Consider the following 21,024-nt stretch of genomic DNA (forward strand, 5'->3'; position numbering starts at 1 on the left):
CACGGGGACCATTCTAGCCTTCTCCCTTATTCGTAATTTTTTTCTCCAACTATGAGACACCTGACTCTCGTTATCTGCAACATATTCACTTATTTGTGCAACCTGTATTTTCGGAATTGCTACCCCAGCCCCTGTAAGGAGCAAGGTTACTAGCTAAGTTTAGTGCTGTGCACAGCTCCAGTTTTCTTTGTCAATAGCCTTTCAGTATCCAGTCAAAATACTGTTTTCCAAAACTTAGTTTAGTTCTTTTTTTCTCCAGTCCCTTCAGTGTGGTTGTATTATTCATTTTTAATAGTGTTAGGGTTATTTGTTAGCTTGTATTCCGTTTGAGGTTCCCTCCACATCCTAGTGGTTTTTGTTTTGGGTTTTGGTTAAATTTATATACAGTAAAATTCATCCTCTTTTGGTGTGTAGTTCTATATGTTTTCATAAACACACAATCATGATACAGAACAGTTCCATCACTCCTTTCGCATCAACATCTCTCCCAGTTTCCTACCGTTGGCAATCAACTGGTATAATTCCAAGCTCTTTCCACTGAGAGGGCCTCAAAGTAGTAATACCCCAGTAACAATGAGCACAACTAGTGCCCACATATTGGTTTCCAAATACCATTCTCCAATGAAAGGAACCATGGCTCTCTAGAGAAGTGGTTGATTCCAGGACTAAGGAAGGGAAAATATAGGATGAACTTAGTGCATCTTTGGTAAGGCCAGAAAGTAAGGAAGTGCTCAGAAAGTATAGGATCAGGTAATAAAGACATAGGAGGGACATCCCTGGCGGTCTAGTGGTTAAGACACTGAGCTTCCATTGCAGGGGGAGTGGGTTCGATGCCTGGTCGGGAAACTAAGATCCCACATGCCACATGGCATGGCCAAAAAATAGGAAAAAAAAAAAAAAAAAAGACATAGGAGCCAGGCTGAAAGAGCTCCAAATGGCCAAAGCTGAAACAATTTGAGCAACAAAATAGATAACAGTAGTAATAGAGCATAACCCATAAAATAAATATCCAAGAGCCTATTCTAATTAAATAAATAGATGAAAGCAATGGGACAGCTCTTTTTTACAGAAGCATTCCAATTAATAAACGTAGAAGAATGAAATAGAAAAATTAGTGGTTGAAGGGTCTAAGGTGAAACCAGAATATCTGCATAGTCTCAAAGTATCCTCTCCCAGGAATTTATTAATTACAGAGGAAAAAATAGTAAGTTTACAGTGGAGAAACCCAGCAGACATCTCTTTAAGCAAGTGATCAAGGTTAACATCACTAGTAATAAGACAAAACTAGTAATGTACCCCCGATATGATACACCAAGAAGAGAACATCACTTCTGCAGTGTTCCTACCATAAATGCATAAACTCAATATAACTATGAGAAAACGTGAGAAAAATCCAAATTGGGGGTCATTCTACAAAATAGTTGACTAGTACTTTTCAAAAGTATCAAAGTCATAAAGACATGAAAAGGCTGAGGAAATATCACGGATTGGAGGAGACTAAGGAGGTGACAACCAAGTGCAATAGGGTTGCTGGATTAGATCCTAGAACAGAAAAAGAACATAAGTGGAAAAACTGGTGAAATCATTCTGTAGTTCAGTTAATAGTGTTGTACCAATGTGAATGTCTTAGTTTGGTTATGTAAGATGTTAACATTAAGGGAAGCTGTGTATACAGGAACTCTGTACTACTTTTATTTTAATTTTTTAATTATTATTTTTAACATCTTTATTGGAGTATAATTGCTTTACAGTGGTGTGTTAGTTTCTGCTTTATAACAAAGTGAATCAGTTACACATACACATATGTTCCCATATCTCTTCCCTCTTGCATCTCCCTCCCTCCCACCCTCCCTATCCCACCCCTCTAGGTGGTCACAAAGCACCGAGCTGATCTCCTTGTGCTATGCAGCTGCTTCCCACTAGCTATCTGTTTTACATTTGGTAGTGTATATATGTCCATGCCACTCTCTCACTTTGTCACAGCTTACCCTTCCCCCTCCCCATATCCTCAAGTCTGTTCTCTCAGTAAGTCTGTGTCTTTATTCCTGTCTTACCCCTAGGTTCTTTATGACCTTTTTTTTTCTTAGATTCCATATATATGTGTTAGCATACGGTGTACTACTTTTAGAACATTTTTGTAAATCAAATTATTTCCAAAAAATGTGTGTGTGTGTGTTTTTTTGGTTTGTTTGTTTTTTAGTAAATTTATTTATTTATTTATTTATTTACTTTTGGGTGTGTTGGGTCTTCGTTTCTGTGCGAGGGCTTTCACTAGTTGCAGCGAGCGGGGGCCACTCTTCATCACGGTGCATGGGCCTCTCACTGTTGCGGCCTCTCTTGTTGCAGAGCACAGGCTCCAGACGCGCGGGCTCAGTAGTTGTGGCTCACGGGCCTAGTTGCTCCGCGGCATGTGGGATCTTCCCAAACCAGGCTCGAACCCATGTCCCCTGCATTGGCAGGCAGATTCTCAACCACTGCGCCACCAGGGAAGCCCGCGTATTTTTTTTTTAAACCAGGCCTGGTACAAAGTAAATGTCTAAGGGCTGTTATTATTATAGCTATGGAGTAGATAGCTTATTTTTTTTAAATACTGTTTTCTGGGGGTTGTTTTTTTTGTTTTATTTTTTAATTTATTTACTTTAATTAATTTATTTATTTGTTTTGGGCTGCGTTGGGTCTTCATTGCTGCGCACGGGCTTTCACTAGTTGCGGCGAGCAGGGGCTCCTCTTCGTTGCAATGCGCGAGCTTCTCATTGCGGTGGCTTCTCTTGTTGTGGAGCACAGGCTCTAGGCATGTGGGCTTCAGTAGTTGTGGCATGCGGGCTCCGTAGTTGTGGCTCGCAGGGTCTAGAGCGCAGGCTCAGTAGTTGTGCCGCATGGGCTTAGTTGCTCCGCGGCATATGGGATCTTCCTGGACCAGGGCTCAAACCCATGTCCCCTCCATTGGCAGGCAGATTCTTAACCACTGCACCACCAGGGAAGTCCCTGTTGTTGTTTTTTTTAAATTTTTTTGGCTGTGTCAGGTCTTAGTTGAGGCACCAGTGATCTTCGTTGTGTCATATGGGATCTTTAGTTGCGGCACGTGGGATTTTTAGCTGTGACATGCAAAGTCTTAGTTCTGGCATGTGGGATATAGTTCCCTGACCAGAGATTGAACCCGGGCCCCCTGCATTGGGAGCACAGAGTCTTAGCCACTGGACCCCCAGGGAAGTCCCAGAGTAGATAGCTCATTATCCAGGGGTATAATTCTTGGTACAGCTGCTGCTCACCTCTTCCTTTGAATGTTAGATCAGTGAGCTGTGACCTCTCTAGTCTAAGCCCCTAAAATTTCTCTCCTGGATTACATCATGGTCCGCATATTTCAGTGCTTGCCCTACTGTAATTCATCCTCCTCACTGCTAATATGGTGATCCTAGAATAAAGTGCAAATCACTTACCGTGACTGGCAGGGCCCTACTTGATCTGACGCCCGTCTGACTGCAGTATTATTTCCTATCACTCTCTCTTTTTTGTTTCCTCCAGCATGCCAAACTTGTTTCCTGCCCTGGGGCCTTCTTTACCCATTCCCTTCACCTGATAGCTTTTCCCTGAGTCCTACCCCCATAGGATCTCCACAGCTAAGGCTCCTTCTTGTCATTTGCATCTTGGTTCAAATGTCACTTCCTTCCACTAGCCATCCCTGACCACCTGGTCTACAGCAGCAATCCAGTCACTCTCTTTCAAATTCCCCTATTTTTAAAAAAAATATTTATTTATTTATTTGGTTGCTCTGGGTCTTAGTTGCAGCAGCTGGGCTCCTTAGTTGTGGCAGTCAGGCTCCTTAGTTGTGGCTCACAGTCTCCTTAGTTGCCGCATGCAGGCTCTCAAATTCCCTTATTTTAATTCTTTGCATAATAGCACTTATTTGCTTGTTTGTTTTTCTAATGCTACTTATGAACTTCATGAGAGAAGGGAATCTATCTGACATGTGAAACTGTTGAATTGCCAGTTAGTGTTAACAGAGTGGCACATAATTGGTGCTCAATTAATATTTGTTAAATGAAGGATTTGCCATATTTTAATCTCTTTGAGTGTGGGTAAGAGAATGTGTGTGTGTGTTCATGTGTATGTGTGTGTGTGTGTTTATCTAACATATATACGTGTGTATATATATACATATATATATATATATATCTCCTTATAGCCAAACTGTTACTGAATTATATTGGTTACAGTTTTGAAGATTTAGAAAGGTGGTGATTGCTGAGGTACTTTTTACTAATCAATTTAAAATTTAGAATATAGAAGAAACTTGAGAAGTCATATTGCTTAGCTTCTTCCTTTTATATATGTGGAAACTCAGGCGCAGGCAGATAAAGTCTAAGACCATATATATAGCCAACTAACAGCAGAAATGGAACTAGAACTAAGGTTTCCTGACACAGTTCATGTCTCTTTCTAACTAGATTCAAGTTCTCAGCCTTTGCCTTGTCATCAGAAAAAATGCCAGGTGTGACTAGGCACAAACAAGTTGGCAGTAGTGCATGGGTGCACATCACCCTAAATATAATTTAGTATAACCTTGAAGAGTCTATATTTGTTCAGGATACTCAACAAAAAGTGGATTTCCTATGACTTCTCACTTAAGGGTTACTTCGGCTTTTAATTTTCAGACTTTGCCTGAAAGAGACCCCTGGGTACCCTAAAGTGATGTTTTAGCCAAATGATAGATACTTTTAATAAAACTTAACTGGTTGATTGCTTTCAAAAGGTGTCTAGTATGGTAGAAAGGCATTGCCGAGAAAAGACAAGCTGACTTCCTAGGGTTTTTCCCTAAGATTTTATTATTAAAAATTTTAAACATACAGCCAAGTCAAAAGATTTTATAATGAATGCATCCATATACCCACAACCTAGATTCTACCACTAACATTTTTCTATGGCTTTTTTAAAAAATGGGGTAAAATATATATCTCATAAAATTTTTAACCATTTTTATGTGTATAGTCAGTGGCATTAAGTACATTTGCAGTAGTACAACCGTTACCTCTATCCATCTCCAGAACTTATTGTCATTGTAAACTGAAACTCTGTACCCATTAAACAATAGCTCCTCAAGCCCCTGGTAACCACTGTTCTGTTTCCTGTCACTGTGAATTTGACTATTCTAGGTACCTCCTATAAGTGGAATCATGCTTTTTGTGTCTAGTTCGTTTCACTTAGCATAGTATTTTTGTGGTTCATCCATGTTACAGCATGTATCAGAACTTCCGTACTTTTTAAGGCTGAATAGTGTTCTGGTGTATGTATATACCACATTTTGTTATTCCACTCATTCATCGATGGGCATTTGGGTTCTTTCCACCTTTTGGCTGTTTTGAATAGTGCTGCTATGAATGTGAGTGTACAAATATGTGTTTGAGTTCCTGCTTTTAGTTCTTTTGGGTGTGTACCCAAAAATGGAATTGCTTGATCATACAAAAAATAATAATAATAGGCTGAACTTGGGTCATCTGTCCACTCTTGTCTAGTCATCTATGACCAGGTAAGGGCATGGTCACAGGAAGCCAGTTAAACCAATTTATTATTTCCTTAACCAGAGGACTTGATATTCTTTTTTTTTTTTTTTTTTGTGGTACCCGGGCCTCTCACTGTTGTGGCCTCTCCCGTCGTTGCTGAGCACAGGCTCTGGACGCGCAGGCTCAGCGGCCATGGCTCACGGGCCCAGCCGCTCCGCGGCATCAGCAGGCAGACTCTCAACCACTGCGCCACCAGGGAAGCCCCAGGACTGGATATTCTTTCATTGATAAAGATAGGCTCTGCCTGGAAGCTAGATCAAAATCAGAAGTCTACTTGCTGTCCTCAGGAGCAGAGAGATGGATGCCTGATCACCCAGTTCCATGCCATTGATCCTCATACTAAGGGGACTGATGTCATCTCAGAAAGGCCCTGCAGAAACACTGCCCGTGGTTCTCTCTCCCTTTTCTCTGCTTCATTCTGCCTCTTTAAGATAACTTTATATGTATTGTTGTTCTTATTCTTGATACGTTTACTTTAACTCTCAGTGCACGGGCTTATTTCTGTTTCCAAGTTCTTGGCAAGTACTTCATTGTAATCCCTAGTTGCTAGCGCGATAGTTGATGTAGATGCTTTTCCTTAAAGAGAAACACCCAAGTAATATTTCTAAACTTCGGTTTCTTTCACTATGGGCACTTAAAAACTTGTTTTTTAAAGATTAGGTAGCAAAGATATCTGAGTTCATGCATTCTGTGGGACACATTCCCTGGCAGTACCTCCTGTTTCCCACATTTCTCTCTTGAAGCAAAGCCACTGGCAGTGTAGAGACTTTGAGTCCTCATAGTTGTCAAGTGTCTTGGTACCAGATTGCTTAGCAGCTGGCATGAGTCCAGACATGTCTACAGGCTATCCCCTGTTATCTCTGACAACTCCCCAGGACCTTCATAGATGCCAAGTATCACCATACTGTCAGTTATAGAATGATTCTTTTCTTCCAAAGAGAAAGGCTTGGGACAGTAAATATTAATAATTGTACAAGTTGTTGTCTACTTATAAAAGAGGAGTATTACCATGCCGTTACCATTATTACCAATTTCTTTCCAGAGTAGCTGTGCATATATCATCTAGCCATTCAAACTAGCACGGGCTTTCTCTAGTTGCCGTGAGCAGGGGCTACTCTTCATTGCGGTGCGCGGGCTTCTCATTGCAGTGGCTTCTCTTGTTGCGGAGCACAGGTTCTAGGCACACGGGCTCAGTAGTTGTGGCTCTCGGGCTCTAGAGTGCAGGCTCAGTAGTTGTGGCACACAGGCTTAGTTGCTCCACAGCATGTGGGATCTTCCCAGACCAGGGCTCAAACCCGTGTCCCCAGAATTGGCAGGCGGATTCCTAACCACTGCGCCACCAGGGAAGTTCCCCAACTTTTATTCTTAATGACAAAATGCAATTAATAATGAGGGGCATAGTAGAACATTACATGATGGAGGAGATTGTGAGTACTATAATCCAAGTATAGATATTCTGAATATGTAAACAAATGAACAGGATATCTGAGTAAACCCTAGAAATATCTGGTTTACGATGGGAATAAATTACTTGAGGGTAAATTGGCTACTCACTTTATCTTTTTATAACTAATGTCTGCATATGAGCTGTGAGCATCTGGCTTTATTCTACACTAAAGTTAAATAGTCATGATTGATTTTGTTACCCTCAGAAGGAATATTTGAGGAATTTTTATGACTATACAGAATGTGGGCTCACACTAAAATTGGCTAATTCCTTAATCTCTCTAATAAATATTATTGTGTTTCATTGGTGATGCAGTGAAATAAGCACCAGTTTTGGACTCAGGAAATGGGGATTCAAATTTAGTTGCTGCCACTCTCAGGAATCATTCAGTTTTAGGGAACAGAAGCCCGTTCAAACTAGCTTCAGCAGAAAGGAGGATTTATGGGAGATACATGAGGGTATTTTCCAGAATCCAAGCACAAGAACTGTGGCTGGATTGGAAACAGTTTTGTCCAAGGTTACTCTCCATCTCAGAAGAAGCAAATTGTCCCTGCTTTTCCCTCTACTTCTGCTGCTTTTCCTCCCCTCTGTCCCTTTCCCTCCTTTTCTGCTTTACTGTGAACATGCTCTCCCAAGCCCTGGCCTTAACATCCCTTATTTAAGCATTCAACAAAAACTAACTTGGTTTTTCAGTGTACTAATTTCCAGTTTCTGAGAGAAAATCTGATTGGCTCAGCTTAGATCAGGCAGATAGATGCTGCTTATCCATTCAGTTCTAGCTGAAGGATAAGGAGCATCGTCATGGTGGTACCTGAAGTTGTTGCTTCTGGTTCTTCTGGGTCTGTAGAAGGAGAGCTTCTCCAAGAATGTGAGTACCAGGAAGAAATGATTGGTAAAAAATGGGTGGCATCTCTAGAATATGTACTATTTCTGTGACCTTGGGTGGGTCACTTAGTCTCGATGAATCTCAGTTTTCTCATTTTTGAAGTGAAATAATGATGGTCTCCCTCTCACTAGTTATTGTGACAATCAGATAAGACAGAATACATAAAAATTAGAAAGCTTTGTACCAGGGTTGGAAACAAATCAAATAAATAAGCTATTTAAACCACACCATGTTTGCTTTTCTGTGAATTAACAGGATCTGTTTTATTTTAATTTTTATTTTTGGCTGCATTGGGTCTTCGTTGCTATGCACGGGCTTTCTCTAGTTGCGCCAAGTGGGGTCTACTCTTCATTGCAGTGCGTGGGCTTCTCATTGCAGTGGCTTCTCTTATTGCGGAGCATAGGCTCTAGGCACACGGGCTTCAGTAGTTGCAGCATGTGGGCTCAGTAGTTGCAGCATGCAGGCCCTAGAGCACGTGCGCCTCAATAGTTGAGGCGCATGGGCTCAGTAGTTGTGGCACGTGGCCTCAGTAGTTGAGGCTTGTGGGCTGTAGGGTACAGGCTCAGTAGTTGTGGCACACGGGCCCAGTTGCTCCACGGCATGTGGGATCCTCCCAGATCAGGGATCAAACCCGTGTCCCCTGCATCGGCAGGCGGACTCCCAACCACTGCACCACAAGGGAAGTCCCCAGGATCTATTTTAGAAGTAATACTTGTATAATATTATGCTGAGTATCATTGTAATTACCTATAATACATTATTCCAATTAAAAAGATTCAAATGGGGGCTTCCCTGGTGGCGCAGTGGTTGAGAGTCCGCCTGCCAATGCAGGGGACATGGGTTCGTGCCCTGGTCCAGGAGGATCCCACATGCTGTGGAGCAGCTGGTCCCGTGAGCCATGGCCGCTGAGCCTGTGCGTCTGGAGCCTGTGCTCTTCAATGGGAGAGGCCTCAACAGTGAGAGGCCCGCGTACTGCAAAAAAAAAAAAAGATTCAAATGGTATAACTACACAGAAAAAATTTTAGTAGATTTAAAGTTGAATAACACAACACATATAAATTGTTTTAAAGCATAAAATTAGATATAGATTTACAAAGCAACAGAATTTTTTTAGCTTTTTATATACACTAGGCCCTAGAGGGAGCAAAGAAGGATTCAAGGCTAGTAAGAAGTATTGGGTTCCTCATTCTCAGGGAGCTTTTGTCAAGCTGAGAAAAATGTATACCGAGAGAAAATGATAAAAGTAGTAATGCACAATAAATGCAAATCAGACTATAGAATTCCGTAAATTAGAGAGGTCATTGAAGGCTGTCATGGTCAAGGAAAGCTTTCTAGAAGAAGCTGGGATTTCAAACATGAATAGAATCAAATAAGGAAGCTAGAAGAGAGTAAGTACTTCAGGTAATAAAATACAGAGTCTTATAAGTTAACTGCTTGGAATAGAATTTTTTAATAGGAAAATATGTTGAGGCCAAGGGGTAATGGGCCTTGAATGCAGGCCTGAGCAGTTCAGGCTATATCCTGTGAGCTTTTGAATATTCTGGGACAAAGGAATTACATTAGGAGGCAATTTTTTAGGCAGAGTAATTTCCCTGGTGCCAGTGAACAAGGGGCTTGAGGAGAAGAATCTGGTGGCCTCATCTCCTCATTCCCATGCTTCCTGACAAAAAGAACACAAAAAAACAAACAAATAAACAAAAATTAGTGCAAATATTTTTATGATGGGAGTGCTGATAGCCACCTAAATAAAAGAGGTTTCACTTTATGTATTCCAATCCTTCCCATTTTCCTTTAACATAACATTGTTTTTCAAATAATTATTTCCCATTTTGACATTCTTCACCTATCATGTCTCCAGATACTTAAGACCAGCATGAAACTAATTTCAGTAGACTTTACTGTTTTAGAGTAGGAAGAACACTTAGGGAAAGATTATACAACATACGTACTTACCAAACCTCATATAGATTCATTTCTGGTGGATACACTTTGATCAACTTGGTATTCCTGGATCATGTGAGCTCTAACCTGGCACTGCGCTCATGGGGGGACCTTGTACATACTGTGGAACTTTAAGTGGTAAATACCTGAGCATTTCCCCCTTGTTGCTTTTAGTCAACTGTGTCATCATTTGGGCAATGTCAGTAGTTGAGGAACAGCCAGTGCTGTTTCCTAGGCTCATTTTGGAGGTGCCCGTGTGGGTCATCCTACCACTGCCGCCACCACCAGAACCAGGGTCTAAGCGGGACTTGCCTGACACCAGCTTTCTCCATTCACGACCATGTGTAATGGTATTAGCCCTTTAAAGATAAATTGTCATAATTTCTGAAAAAAATTCTTAGAGGTGAGGTTGGTTAACGAAACGGCAAGAGAATTTTCTTTTATTTCCTCATTCTGACTTGTTTTTAAGCCATCTCTTTAAGCCTCACTTGTGTGATGTGATAATGCTTTACATTTTATCAAGAGTGTTTGATCAGACGCAAGACAGGCTGCCCCAGACGGGAAGCCCGAGCAGCCAGCCGAGCCACCCTGCCCCTGCTGAGGGAGGAGCCACAACGAGGCTGCCTAATGGGGCTGGTTTGACCTGAGCAGGTGACCAATGGCCAGGGGGCGAGGAGGTGAGGGGGTGGGGCTGCAGAAGGCCTGCCTACAAATGGAGTCGAGGGGCGTGACCACACTGCAGAAGTGGAGCCCTTCCGCCCAGGACTGGCGAGAAAGCCAGATTGCAGGGGCGGGGTGGGTCAGGGATGTGGACCTGCGCGAACAGCATGGAGATGCACGGGCACTCACGAGGCATCCAGGACATGGAACAGCTGCGCTGGGGACCACAGGTGACCCGTGGCCCGGCAACCAGCGCAGAGAGCATCATGGCAGAGCAGGTGGCTCTGAACCAGACCCAGGTGTGTGGGATACTACGGGAAGAGCTGTACCAAAGTGATTCCTTCCACCAGTTTGATACACGTATCTTCATCATCATGGGCGCATCCAGCAACCTGGCCAAGAGGAAGATCTACACCACCATCTGGTGGCTGTCCTGGGGTGGCCTTCTGCCAGAAGATACCTTCATCATGGGCGACGCCCTCTCCCACCTCACAGTGGCCAATACACGCAAGTGGAGCGAGCTATTCATCAAAGCTACCCCAGAGGAGAAGCCCAAGCTGGAGGAGTTCTTTGCCCGCAACTCCTATGTGACTGGCCATTATGATGACGCGGCCTCCTATGAGCGCCTCAACAGCCACATGAACACCCTCCACCAGGGAACGTAAGCCAACCGCCTCTTCTGCCTGGCCTTGCCCCCCAAAGCCTATGAGGCTGTCACCAAGAACATCCACAAGACCTGCATGAGCCAGATAGGCTGGAACTGTATCGTCATGGAGAAGCCCTTTGGGAGGGACCTGCAGAGTTCCAACCACATTTCCTCCCTGTTTCATGAGGACCAAATCTGCCACATCGACCACTGCATGGGCAAGGAGATGACCCAGAACCTCACGGTTCTGAGGTTTGCCAACAGGATCTTCAGCCCCATCTGGAAGTGTGACAACATGTCCTACGTCATTCTCACCTTCAAGGAGTCCTTTGGCACTGAGGGCTGCTGGGGCTACTTCAATGACTTTGGGATCATCTGAGACGTGATGGAAAATCACATCCTGCAGATGGTGTGTCTGGTGGCCGTGGAGAAGCCCGTCTCCACCGACTCAGATGACGTCCGTGATGAGAAGGTCAGGATGTTGAAATGTATCTCAAAGGTACAGGCGAACAGTGTGGTCCTGGGCCAGTACATGGGGAACCCCAACGGAGAAGGTGAGGCCACCAAAGCATACCTGGACAACCCCATGGTGCCCCGCGGCTCCACCACCGCCACCTTTGCAGCTGTCATCCTCTACGTGGGGAACGAGAGGTGGGACAGGTGCCCTTCATCTTGCGCTACGGCAAAGCCCTGAATGAGCACAAAGCTGAGGTGCCTCTGCAGTTCCGAGACGTGGCCGGTGACATCTTCCAGCAGCAGTGCAAGCACAGCGAGCTGGTGATCCGCCTGCAGCCCAACGAGGCCGTGTACACCAAGATGATGACCAAGAAGCCCAGCATGTTCTTCAACCATGAGGAGTCGATGCTGAACCTGACCTATGGCAGCAGATACAAGAACATGAAGCTCCCAGATGCATATGAGAGCCTCATCCTGGACATCTTCTTTGGGAGCCAGACGCACTTTATGTGCAGTGATGAGCTCCAGCAGGCCTGGTGCATCTTCACACCACTGCTGCCCCAGATCGAATGGGAGTAGCCCCAGCCCATCCCCTACATCTACAGCAGCTGAGGCCCCACAGAGGCAGATGAGCTGATGAAGAGAGTGGGCTTCCCATACAAGGGGACCTACAAGGGGTGAACTCCCACAAGCTCTGAGCCCTGAGCACCTGGTCCCCACTCCCACCCACCTTGGCCCTGTCTCTCTGTCCTTCCCACTGTCTGACCCCACTTCAGGAGGACTTCGGGACCATAAACGTCAGCCTCACATTACCAGCCCCAGGCCTAGGCCACCCTGTGCCACTGCTGCCTTGGGCCCAGCTACATTCCTCAACCACCAAGCCTCGGAGAGTCGTGCTGTGACCATCCCCAGCCACCACTGAGCCAGCTTCTGTCCACAAGACTGAGCCCCAGTGGAAGGAAGGAGAGTGGCTCTTCATCTATCCTGGCTTCTTCCAGAGGCCTGGAGTTAGGAGCCACAGGGAGGGGCAGTGATAGGCCTCATGATCTGTATAAGTCAAGTCATTATGTTGTACACCTTAAACTTATACAGTGCCGTCTGTCAATTATACCTCAATAAAACTGGGGGGGAAAAGAGAATGTGTGTGTTTTACTGGGAGGATATTCCTTACTCTGAATGCTTGGAATCATCAGAGAAAAGGGTTTGTTGCAATATTTATTACAGCTGAGATGAGTCATTCTGTACATTAAAAAAAAAAAAAAATCAAAGGAAGGGATGGTGGGTCACAATCACAAAGACTTTTCAGTGAGTCATTGTAGTGGTTCTATAATTATCCTGTCCCTTAGGCTTGTCCTTCCTGCTCAATCCTTCTTTCTCCTTAGGAGGAGAATCATTAGATAAATTCAGTCCTGCTGGGTATGGCATCAACTTCTACACAGAATACTAATATATACATATATGTAACATTCATTTGGGGGTTGACCACACAGTTTGTTTGTGGCCACACAATTTCCTAAGTCTCTCAAATTTTTAAGAATTTTGAATTTATTAGTATAGTACAGCTTGTATTCTAATGCCATAGAAAATGCGATTTCATATTTTCCATATGTTGTCAGGGCAATTTGAAAAATGATTCAGTGGATTAAAGTTGTAGCAGATACTTCAACTGTAGAACAATTATTCTGAATAAGAACTTGAATATTCAGCCTGTTCTATTGCTTTTATTTTTCTGAGTGTCAGGAATAACCAAGTGCCAGTTTATAGGTATCTATGAGCCTGAAACAAGAATAAATAAAACCTGAAAGAGTGAATGAGTGTTAAATGCTTTATCTTAGGATACTGCCTGTGTGCTCGTGTTGTAATGGTAATTCTGATGTTGGACTAATTTCGTGATTCAGGTGGAACACTTGAAGTTTAATCAACATAAATTGTGTGTTGCCTGTTTCTTCCTCTAAATACAAAATAACTTTTCTGTGCAAGGTGCCGTAACTCTTCAGTTCTTTTCCAGTTCAAGGTTAGCCTTAGGATTTACATCTTTGCTGTTTTACTATTCTTTAGGCATATTCAAAACATGAGTGAGATCAAGACTGATGTCGGACGAGCTCGAGCATGGATAAGATTGTCTCTAGAAAAGAAGCTCTTGTCTCAGCATCTCAAGCAGTTGCTCTCTAACCAACTGCTCACAAAGTAAGAGATGGCCTCTTGAGGCATTTCTGTTTCTGTGACCTGTGTGCTTACAAAATACATTGCATAGGCTGCCACGCTGGTTTCTTCAGCCTGAGTTGCTGACTCCTCTGCACATGAACTCTTCCTTTCTAACAGGCACATGCTTCAGAAACTGTGTGTCATGACCTCCTATTTGATTATATCTGGGAGGGTACAGATTTCAGAGCCAAGGGGCAGATTGTGCTACTCTGTTCAGAACAAAAGCTGATAGTCCCACAGCTGAGAGTAACATCCAAAAGATGGGTGGAATTTATGTAAACCGTATATCATATTGTAAAGATCACAACAAAACCAGGAGTGGTAAAAAAATAAAAAGGTCCACAGGAAAGGGCTTCTCTGAGAGTCTTGCTAATACTTACATTTAGTAGTTTAGAGCCAGAAAACCAGTCAAGTGCATATTAGTTAATAGTTAACTGTTTTGATAGTTTCCCTTTACCCCATCAAGAAACCTTGGATGAAATGCGTCATCCAGCTAATATGTATAGTAGAACTAATTTGAAGGTTGAGGACTTTGAGTTCTCTAGACCAAAGGTATGCAAAGAATTCAACAGAGACCTCAAACGTGACAGTGTTGGAATGCCACCAAAACCCAATTCTTTTTGTGATTTTGCATTTGTACATATCACTGTTGGGTTAAGTTACTCTCTGGAGCATTTTAGGATGAGTCTTAATGTCCAAAGAATAGGTTTGATAAAGAGTGCGTGATGTGAAGTACAGTCTGTGAACCTGACCTTGTTCTCTTAAAACTGATTACTCTCCCCACACCTTATCCCCACCCATAAGTCACTTGCCCTTTGTGGCCAAAGTACAAAGAAGAAAATGATAATCATTTAAAATCTTACTACATAAAGGTGACTACTAAGTATTTCACATGTTTTCTTCTGTACTTCTGTACATGTTCTCTTAGTTAAGATTATACTATATTTGCAATTCAGCATCTTTTTTGGCTTAATATTATACCATAACATTTTCTATATCATAAGGATTTAGCCTCTGAAATCTGAATGCTTGTGTTCAAATACTACCTTTACTATTCACTATTTGAATAGCCTTAGACAAAATACTTAACTTCACTGTATCTCTGTTTTCCTCATCTATAAAGGGAGAATGCTAATAGACTTACCTCTCGTGGTCACGATAATTAAATATATTAATAATTTTAAAATACTTGGAAAATGCTTAAGTGTAAGTGCTTAATGAAAAGTTATTTATTATTTTGGGGAATAGTAGTTTTGTTTTTGTTAAAACTCTTCCTAAACTTTATTTTTAATGGGTATACAATGATATATTTTTACTTTTACAAATAATATTCAAGTGGACATTTGTGAGTAAATCTTTGCCCACATTTCATATTATATCCCTAGGACTGAGCCCTTAAAGTAAAATTAATGAGTCAAAGAATATGATTGGTTCAAAATAATTATTACCAACAAATTGCTTTTCTGAAATTTTCAGTTCCACTTTCTATTATTCACTGCCACCCCCTACCCCGCATCAGCAGTGGTCATCACTTTTAAATCTTTATTACTTTAAGAGACAAAATGGATTCATGGCAGGTTATTTCTTTAATTACTAAATAGATTTAAATTTGTTATTAACTGTATATGTGTTCATTTTTGTGAATTGTCTGTTCTTTCTAGATTAAAGTTTCTACCCATAGTTTGTCTAAGTGGAGATGTTTATTTTTAGTGGAAGACATAATGAAAAATATACTATACTATTATTTTGTGCTTGTCTTACCCTTTCCTAGGAAGCTTTATAAACGTTATGCTTTTCTACGTTGTGAAGAAGAAAGAGAGCAGTTTCTTTACCATCTTCTTTCCCTCAATGCTGTGGACTATTTCTGCTTCACCAGTGTGTTCACCACTATCAGTAAGTCTCGAGAATTGACTGTTAAGTGAAGAGTTGCTCAGATGACTAATGGAATAAGGGTTTATAGTTTTTAAAACGAGACATATCACAGCACAGTGAGTCACACACTGTGACATCCACCACCACCCCCGCCCTACCCCATCTCCATTTATGAATGAAGGTTGTGCCCCAGCAGCCGGAGATGCTGCTGGAAGACCACCCTCAGCTGTCAGCTCCTGTGGGGAGTGTCTCACCAAAGAAAACTACCTTGCCTGAAGCTATCCCTCCTACCAGAGCTGGCCAGCATCCCTGCCTGATCCATGGGCTGTCCCAGAACTCACTGTGGGACCAGCTGAGCACTCATAGCATCAGAGCTCAGTTTCTGCCTCAGCCCATCCTGCTTTCTTCCTCACATTCTGCATGCTAATTTCTGACTCAGAGTCTGCTTCCCAGGAAACCCAGTCTGCAGTAGGAATTGGGATGGATGTAAAGAAAAATGTTTTATTAAACAAATATTCCAATATCTTACCTGAAACACATAAATTCAAAGAATCAGTATATGATAATAAACTTATATAACTGAACATCATTAAACTTTGAAGATGCAGAAAGACTTCAGGATCTTGCTGGGTGTTGTAGGTCTATAGAGGGAGGAAATGATGATTGGAGATGTGTTTTTGATAAATTGAATTACAGCATTTATTCTGTTGCAGTGCATCCCCTTCCCTACTTTGGAGAATTTTTACTTGTATCAGCAGTTTTATTCAGCTGCAAGTATCAGAAGCTTGGAAAATAGTGGTTTAAAGAACTCGGTTGTTTTAATTTTCTTACACAGTGATAAGTCTTGGGGTAGGCAGTCCACAGTGCTATCACGGACCCAGGCTCTTTGACAGTTATCAGTGCGTGCTGATCGCCTCCAGCGACGGCTGTTCTCAGTCTACCCTCCAGCCCAAAGAGGGAAGGAGTGCCAAGGAAGAGGGGTTAGAATCTGTGCTAGAAAAACATAGTTTTCTAAGAAATCTCAATAAATATCACCAATATTTCACTGGGCACAGTTGTGTAGGTTTTGGCCTTCAAAGTCTCTGGTAGAGGCAGACAAGGGGGAAATGGAGTTGGAATGGTTATTGGGCCAACCTGTATTATCTTTCAAGCTACTATTAGTTTACTAGAAACTAAGGTGTTATATACAGTTTTGAAAGAGAAGAGTTAGGATCCTAAGTTCCTCCCCATATATGCAGATTTCTCTTCATCTGAGGAGGTCTTTCAATTAGAGGAATTGAAATACTTCATGAAATAAATATGCTGAGTTTAATAATATTGCTCTTTTTCTACTTTATGAAATCATTGTTGTGCATCTGTGAGCCCTTTGCAGCCACAGAACTGCTGACCTTAAACAGGCCTTTTTCGGTAGCTTTTCTAATCCTGTCAGTGAAAGAAATGAAAGTAGCCTCTGGGGCCTAAAATAACATCTTGCACTAACCTCTTCTGCTTTCAGTTTCGAAAATCATTTGAGTCTCATGATTACTAAACCATGAAAGTATGGCCTTCCCTCTGACATTTTCCTTTCCTTCAGCGAAAATAAAAGGACAAAAAGGGAGGTTATTCACCCAACAGAAAGTCGTCTATGTAAAGTTAGGGAAATGAACCATTTATCCCATTCATTTCGCTCATCTAAGAGCATATTGAAGCATGAGCTCCTATTGTGAGGCTGTATCTGAGCCTCTTATCCAATAAATGTTTTTAATTCTACGTGTAGTTCTTTCAAGGAGGGCTTTCTGTTAGCTCTCTTGTGGCTGAATGAACAGAAATCCTGAGAATACCAACCAAAATATTGATTCTACCCTGCTTTAAAAACAAAAAAAAAGTATGGCTCTGAGGGATAAAAATATGCTAATGTGTTTGAGCCATCCCCATTTTTTAAAGGAAATGGAGGTATGTGTAATGCCTGGGTGGTTTCCACATTTGAGCAAAGGATGGTGATAGGACAGTGACATCTAGTGGTGTGCCTTTTGAAGAGCCCTCAGAGGCGAAAGATTTCTTACAGATCCCTTTCCATATCCTGATTCTTTCCCTGGGGCACCTCTTGTACGTGAGTCACCTTTCCAAGTTGTAGTTTATAGACTTCATATTATGTCCAGAATGGAGGTGCTGTTGTTTATTATTCTTGGCTTTGCATATTGGACTGTAAAACTGGGATGGGAAAGTTCTGAAGTGCAGTGCTTTTAAGGGTTGGCCAAGAAAATCAGCAACAAGAGGATGCTATCCAAGAAGTCATCTACCACCTTTTTTTATATGAAACCATACTAGTAACTGTGCTCATTTATACTCGATTCTGGAACAAAATTAATAAAAAACATTAAAACAATGAAAATACTATATAGCACAGTCACTGTTTATGTCCTCAGAGATTCTGGTGCTAATGCCTGACATTGTTTATAAATGTAGTGGTAATGGTAAGCATGTCATGTACACATGGTGTTGTATATGTGTGGAAACCACAAATATTGGGACTTTTGGCTTATAAACCAGACCTCATCTTTCTAGACTGGAGGAGGTTATGATCTATCTTTTTGTTTAAGTACATCTTGATAGATCATTAAAAAGCAAATTATCTGTGAAAGCCAGCAGAGTTCTTAATGTATATTTGTTTTGTTATCAGGAGAATTGTATTGTAATTTCGTATTAATTTCAGCATTTTTCTTTCAGTGATTCCGTATAGGTCAGTGATCATTCCCATCAAAAAGCTGAGCAATGCGATCATCACATCGAACCCTTGGATCTGTGTATCAGGAGAACTGGGAGACACGGGAGTAATGCAGATTCCCAAAAATCTCCTCGAAATGACTTTTGAAGTAAGTTCAGCTAAAACCTTTCTTTCTTTTTTTTTTTTTTTTTTTTCATTACGCGGCCCTCTCACTGTTGTGGCCTCTCCCGCTGTGGAGCACAGGCTCCAGACGCGCAGGCTCAGCGGCCACGGCTCACGGGCCCAGCCGCTCCGCGGCATGTGGGATCTTCCCAGACCGCTGCACGAACCCGTGTCCCCTGCATCAGCAGGCGGACTCTCAACCACTACGCCACCAGGGAAGCCCAGCTAATACCTTTCTTAGCACAAAGTGTCATACATAGTTCTACACAACGATGCCAGTTTCACTTTTTCATTTTTCCTCGAGTCAAATAATATAAAGGAGTAATTAAGTACACAGGATCATTTTTGGGATTATATACCTAAAGTTGTCTTGAACACGTGAATTTTTCTATTTTTATTGTTATTTTAATTGTTAAGTTCTATTTTTCCACTTATAATGGTGCGCTTTGGGGCTTTGCCAGGTCCTATTCCATAATTCCCAGTGCCTAGCACGGAACCTGGCAAGTAGAGAACATTCAAGTAAATGCTTTCCCCACAGTGGTTCTCTTCCAAACTGTAAATTCACCCTGCCTGAACTTAGACAAAGGAACAGGGGAGCTGCTATCCATGCTTTTGGTTTTTAGACCACGTGGTGATATTTATAAAGTGATTTTGCAAAAATAAACCTTTCACTATGGTAGTTTTCAGGTCTTACCTGGTGAAGTATTCTCATACTTTTGAGCCCACATGCTGGTTGATCCTGGCATGCAGGAAGAAGACAAACAGCTGTTCTTGTTTCAGGAGGGAAATGGTGCTAATTGAAATGTCCTGTTCTCATGTTCCTTGGAGTCTAGGAATAGCAGTTTCCACTCAGAGTCATAACACTGCCCAAGAGCTTATTTTGACACTATCTATCTAGTGGGGTCACAGCCATCTGTATATAAAAGATTAAAATCCTTGGCTTTTCTTCGACTACCAAGTACGGAACATAAACTGCATTATAAGTCCCATCATTGCTGTTTCTAGACTCTCACATCTGCCTACTTCTTTCCATCTCTGCTGCCACAACTAATTCAAGATGCCATCCTCCCTCACCCAGATCGCTGTGATTCAAAGACGTCAAGGACTTTGAGAACTCATAGTTCTGATGTCTATGATCTGGGGTCTATGTCAGGGGTAGACCCCAGATATGGGGTCTATGTCTGGGGTCTATGATCTTTTATCAGAATTTAAAAGTCAGAATTTAGCTGACATTTATTTTCACCATTCCTATTATCATTGCTTTCTTTTGTACTTGTCCACAAAGGGTCAGGAAGGACACTGATAACTATGTTTTTGTTTTTTTTTTTTCTTTTTAACAACAGCTTCAAAGACTTCTAGGTGAGGTTTGAAGTCAGTTCTGCCTTAGTATTTTATTAGAAGCAGAAAACTAGTCATGTTGGTGATTTTTTTGTATCTATAATTGTTTCTCTGACCTCTCTGCAACTAAATCTAAACAACATCCTTTTCCCACTTCTTGAGATTCTTCTCATCCTTCATAGGCACAAATCACTGACTCTGCAATGTTTCTGGGTTCTCCAATTAGAAATCATCGTTCTTTCCCCAGTGTTCTTCAAGTACCTGTTTACATCTCTACTCTAGGGCATTGTGCAGTCTCTCTCATTTGATAGTTAATGATCCTATGTCTCCTGTCTCATTAGAAGGGATCTATTAGGTGTGAATATTTTCTCTAGTGCACAGCAGAACACATTATGCAGAGTGGGTCCTCCGCAGTTGTTAAATTGGATGGAACCATGGCACCACTGCTAAAGCTGAGGGGTAGCAGGAAGGGATCAGGTACTGAGTAACCTGTGGTCCTGTCCCTGCAGTGCCAGAACCTGGGGAAGCTGACTACTGTTCAGATTGGTCACGATAACTCAGGACTGTTAGCCAAATGGCTAGTGGATTGTGTCATGGTCAGAAACGAAATCACAGGACATACATACAGGTAAGTAAATGTCCTTGGGAGCTCAGACTTCTTTTAAGACTCTTTAGACAAGAAAAGGTTTGAGAATTATTTTCATTCCAAAGCTTTCCCGCTGCCTTCTGAATTTTGGTTTAGTTTTTTGGGTGGTTTTGTTTATGTCATAACAAAATTGTGTTATTTTGTTCCAAATACAAAATTGTCCCCAAAATACTTTTAAGAAACTGATTGTGTTTGCTGCTAATGCTTAGTCCACAAGTGTTGAAAATGATTGGTGGAAGTCTCATTAAAAAAAAAAAAAGGAAACAAAAAAGAAGCTTAAAATAATGTCAGTAAGAGGAAAGGGTCTTTCAGATGCTCCTGGGCAAAGCCAGCACTCTTCTTTGAGAACATTCTCCTCTTTTCTCCTGTAACTTAACTCCCACATTAGCATCTAGTTTGAAGATATTGTTGTTGAAACTAACCCCAGAATTTTAATACAGACGAGGTATGAGAAAATATTAAAGAATTATTTTAATTTGATGATAACGATTTATTCTCTTTAT

The 21,024-nt window shown here is 41.8% G+C and overlaps 2 protein-coding genes across 7 annotated transcripts in view; both read left to right on the forward strand.

Moving 5' to 3' along the window:
* DENND5B (DENN domain containing 5B) overlaps positions 1–21,024 on the forward strand; it is a 209,532-nt gene that overhangs the window by 177,474 nt on the left and 11,034 nt on the right. For all 6 annotated transcript variants that reach the window (XM_079937337.1, XM_079937338.1, XM_079937336.1 and 3 more), the window contains 4 exons: positions 13,653–13,781; positions 15,571–15,692; positions 18,378–18,523; positions 20,385–20,503. In XM_079937337.1, the coding sequence (XP_079793463.1) occupies positions 13,653–13,781; positions 15,571–15,692; positions 18,378–18,523; positions 20,385–20,503 (516 nt within the window). The remainder of the gene's footprint in view (positions 1–13,652; positions 13,782–15,570; positions 15,693–18,377; positions 18,524–20,384; positions 20,504–21,024) is intronic.
* G6PD (glucose-6-phosphate dehydrogenase) lies at positions 9,295–13,043 on the forward strand. The gene is given in 7 exon segments (XM_079937693.1): positions 9,295–11,154; positions 11,158–11,514; positions 11,518–11,794; positions 11,797–12,170; positions 12,174–12,203; positions 12,207–12,267; positions 12,270–13,043. Coding segments are annotated over 7 exon segments (1,638 nt in total). The 5' UTR covers positions 9,295–10,638; the 3' UTR covers positions 12,293–13,043.

Source organism: Stenella coeruleoalba (assembly GCF_951394435.1).
Source record: "Stenella coeruleoalba genome assembly, chromosome: 11".
Lineage (NCBI taxonomy): Eukaryota > Metazoa > Chordata > Mammalia > Artiodactyla > Delphinidae > Stenella > Stenella coeruleoalba.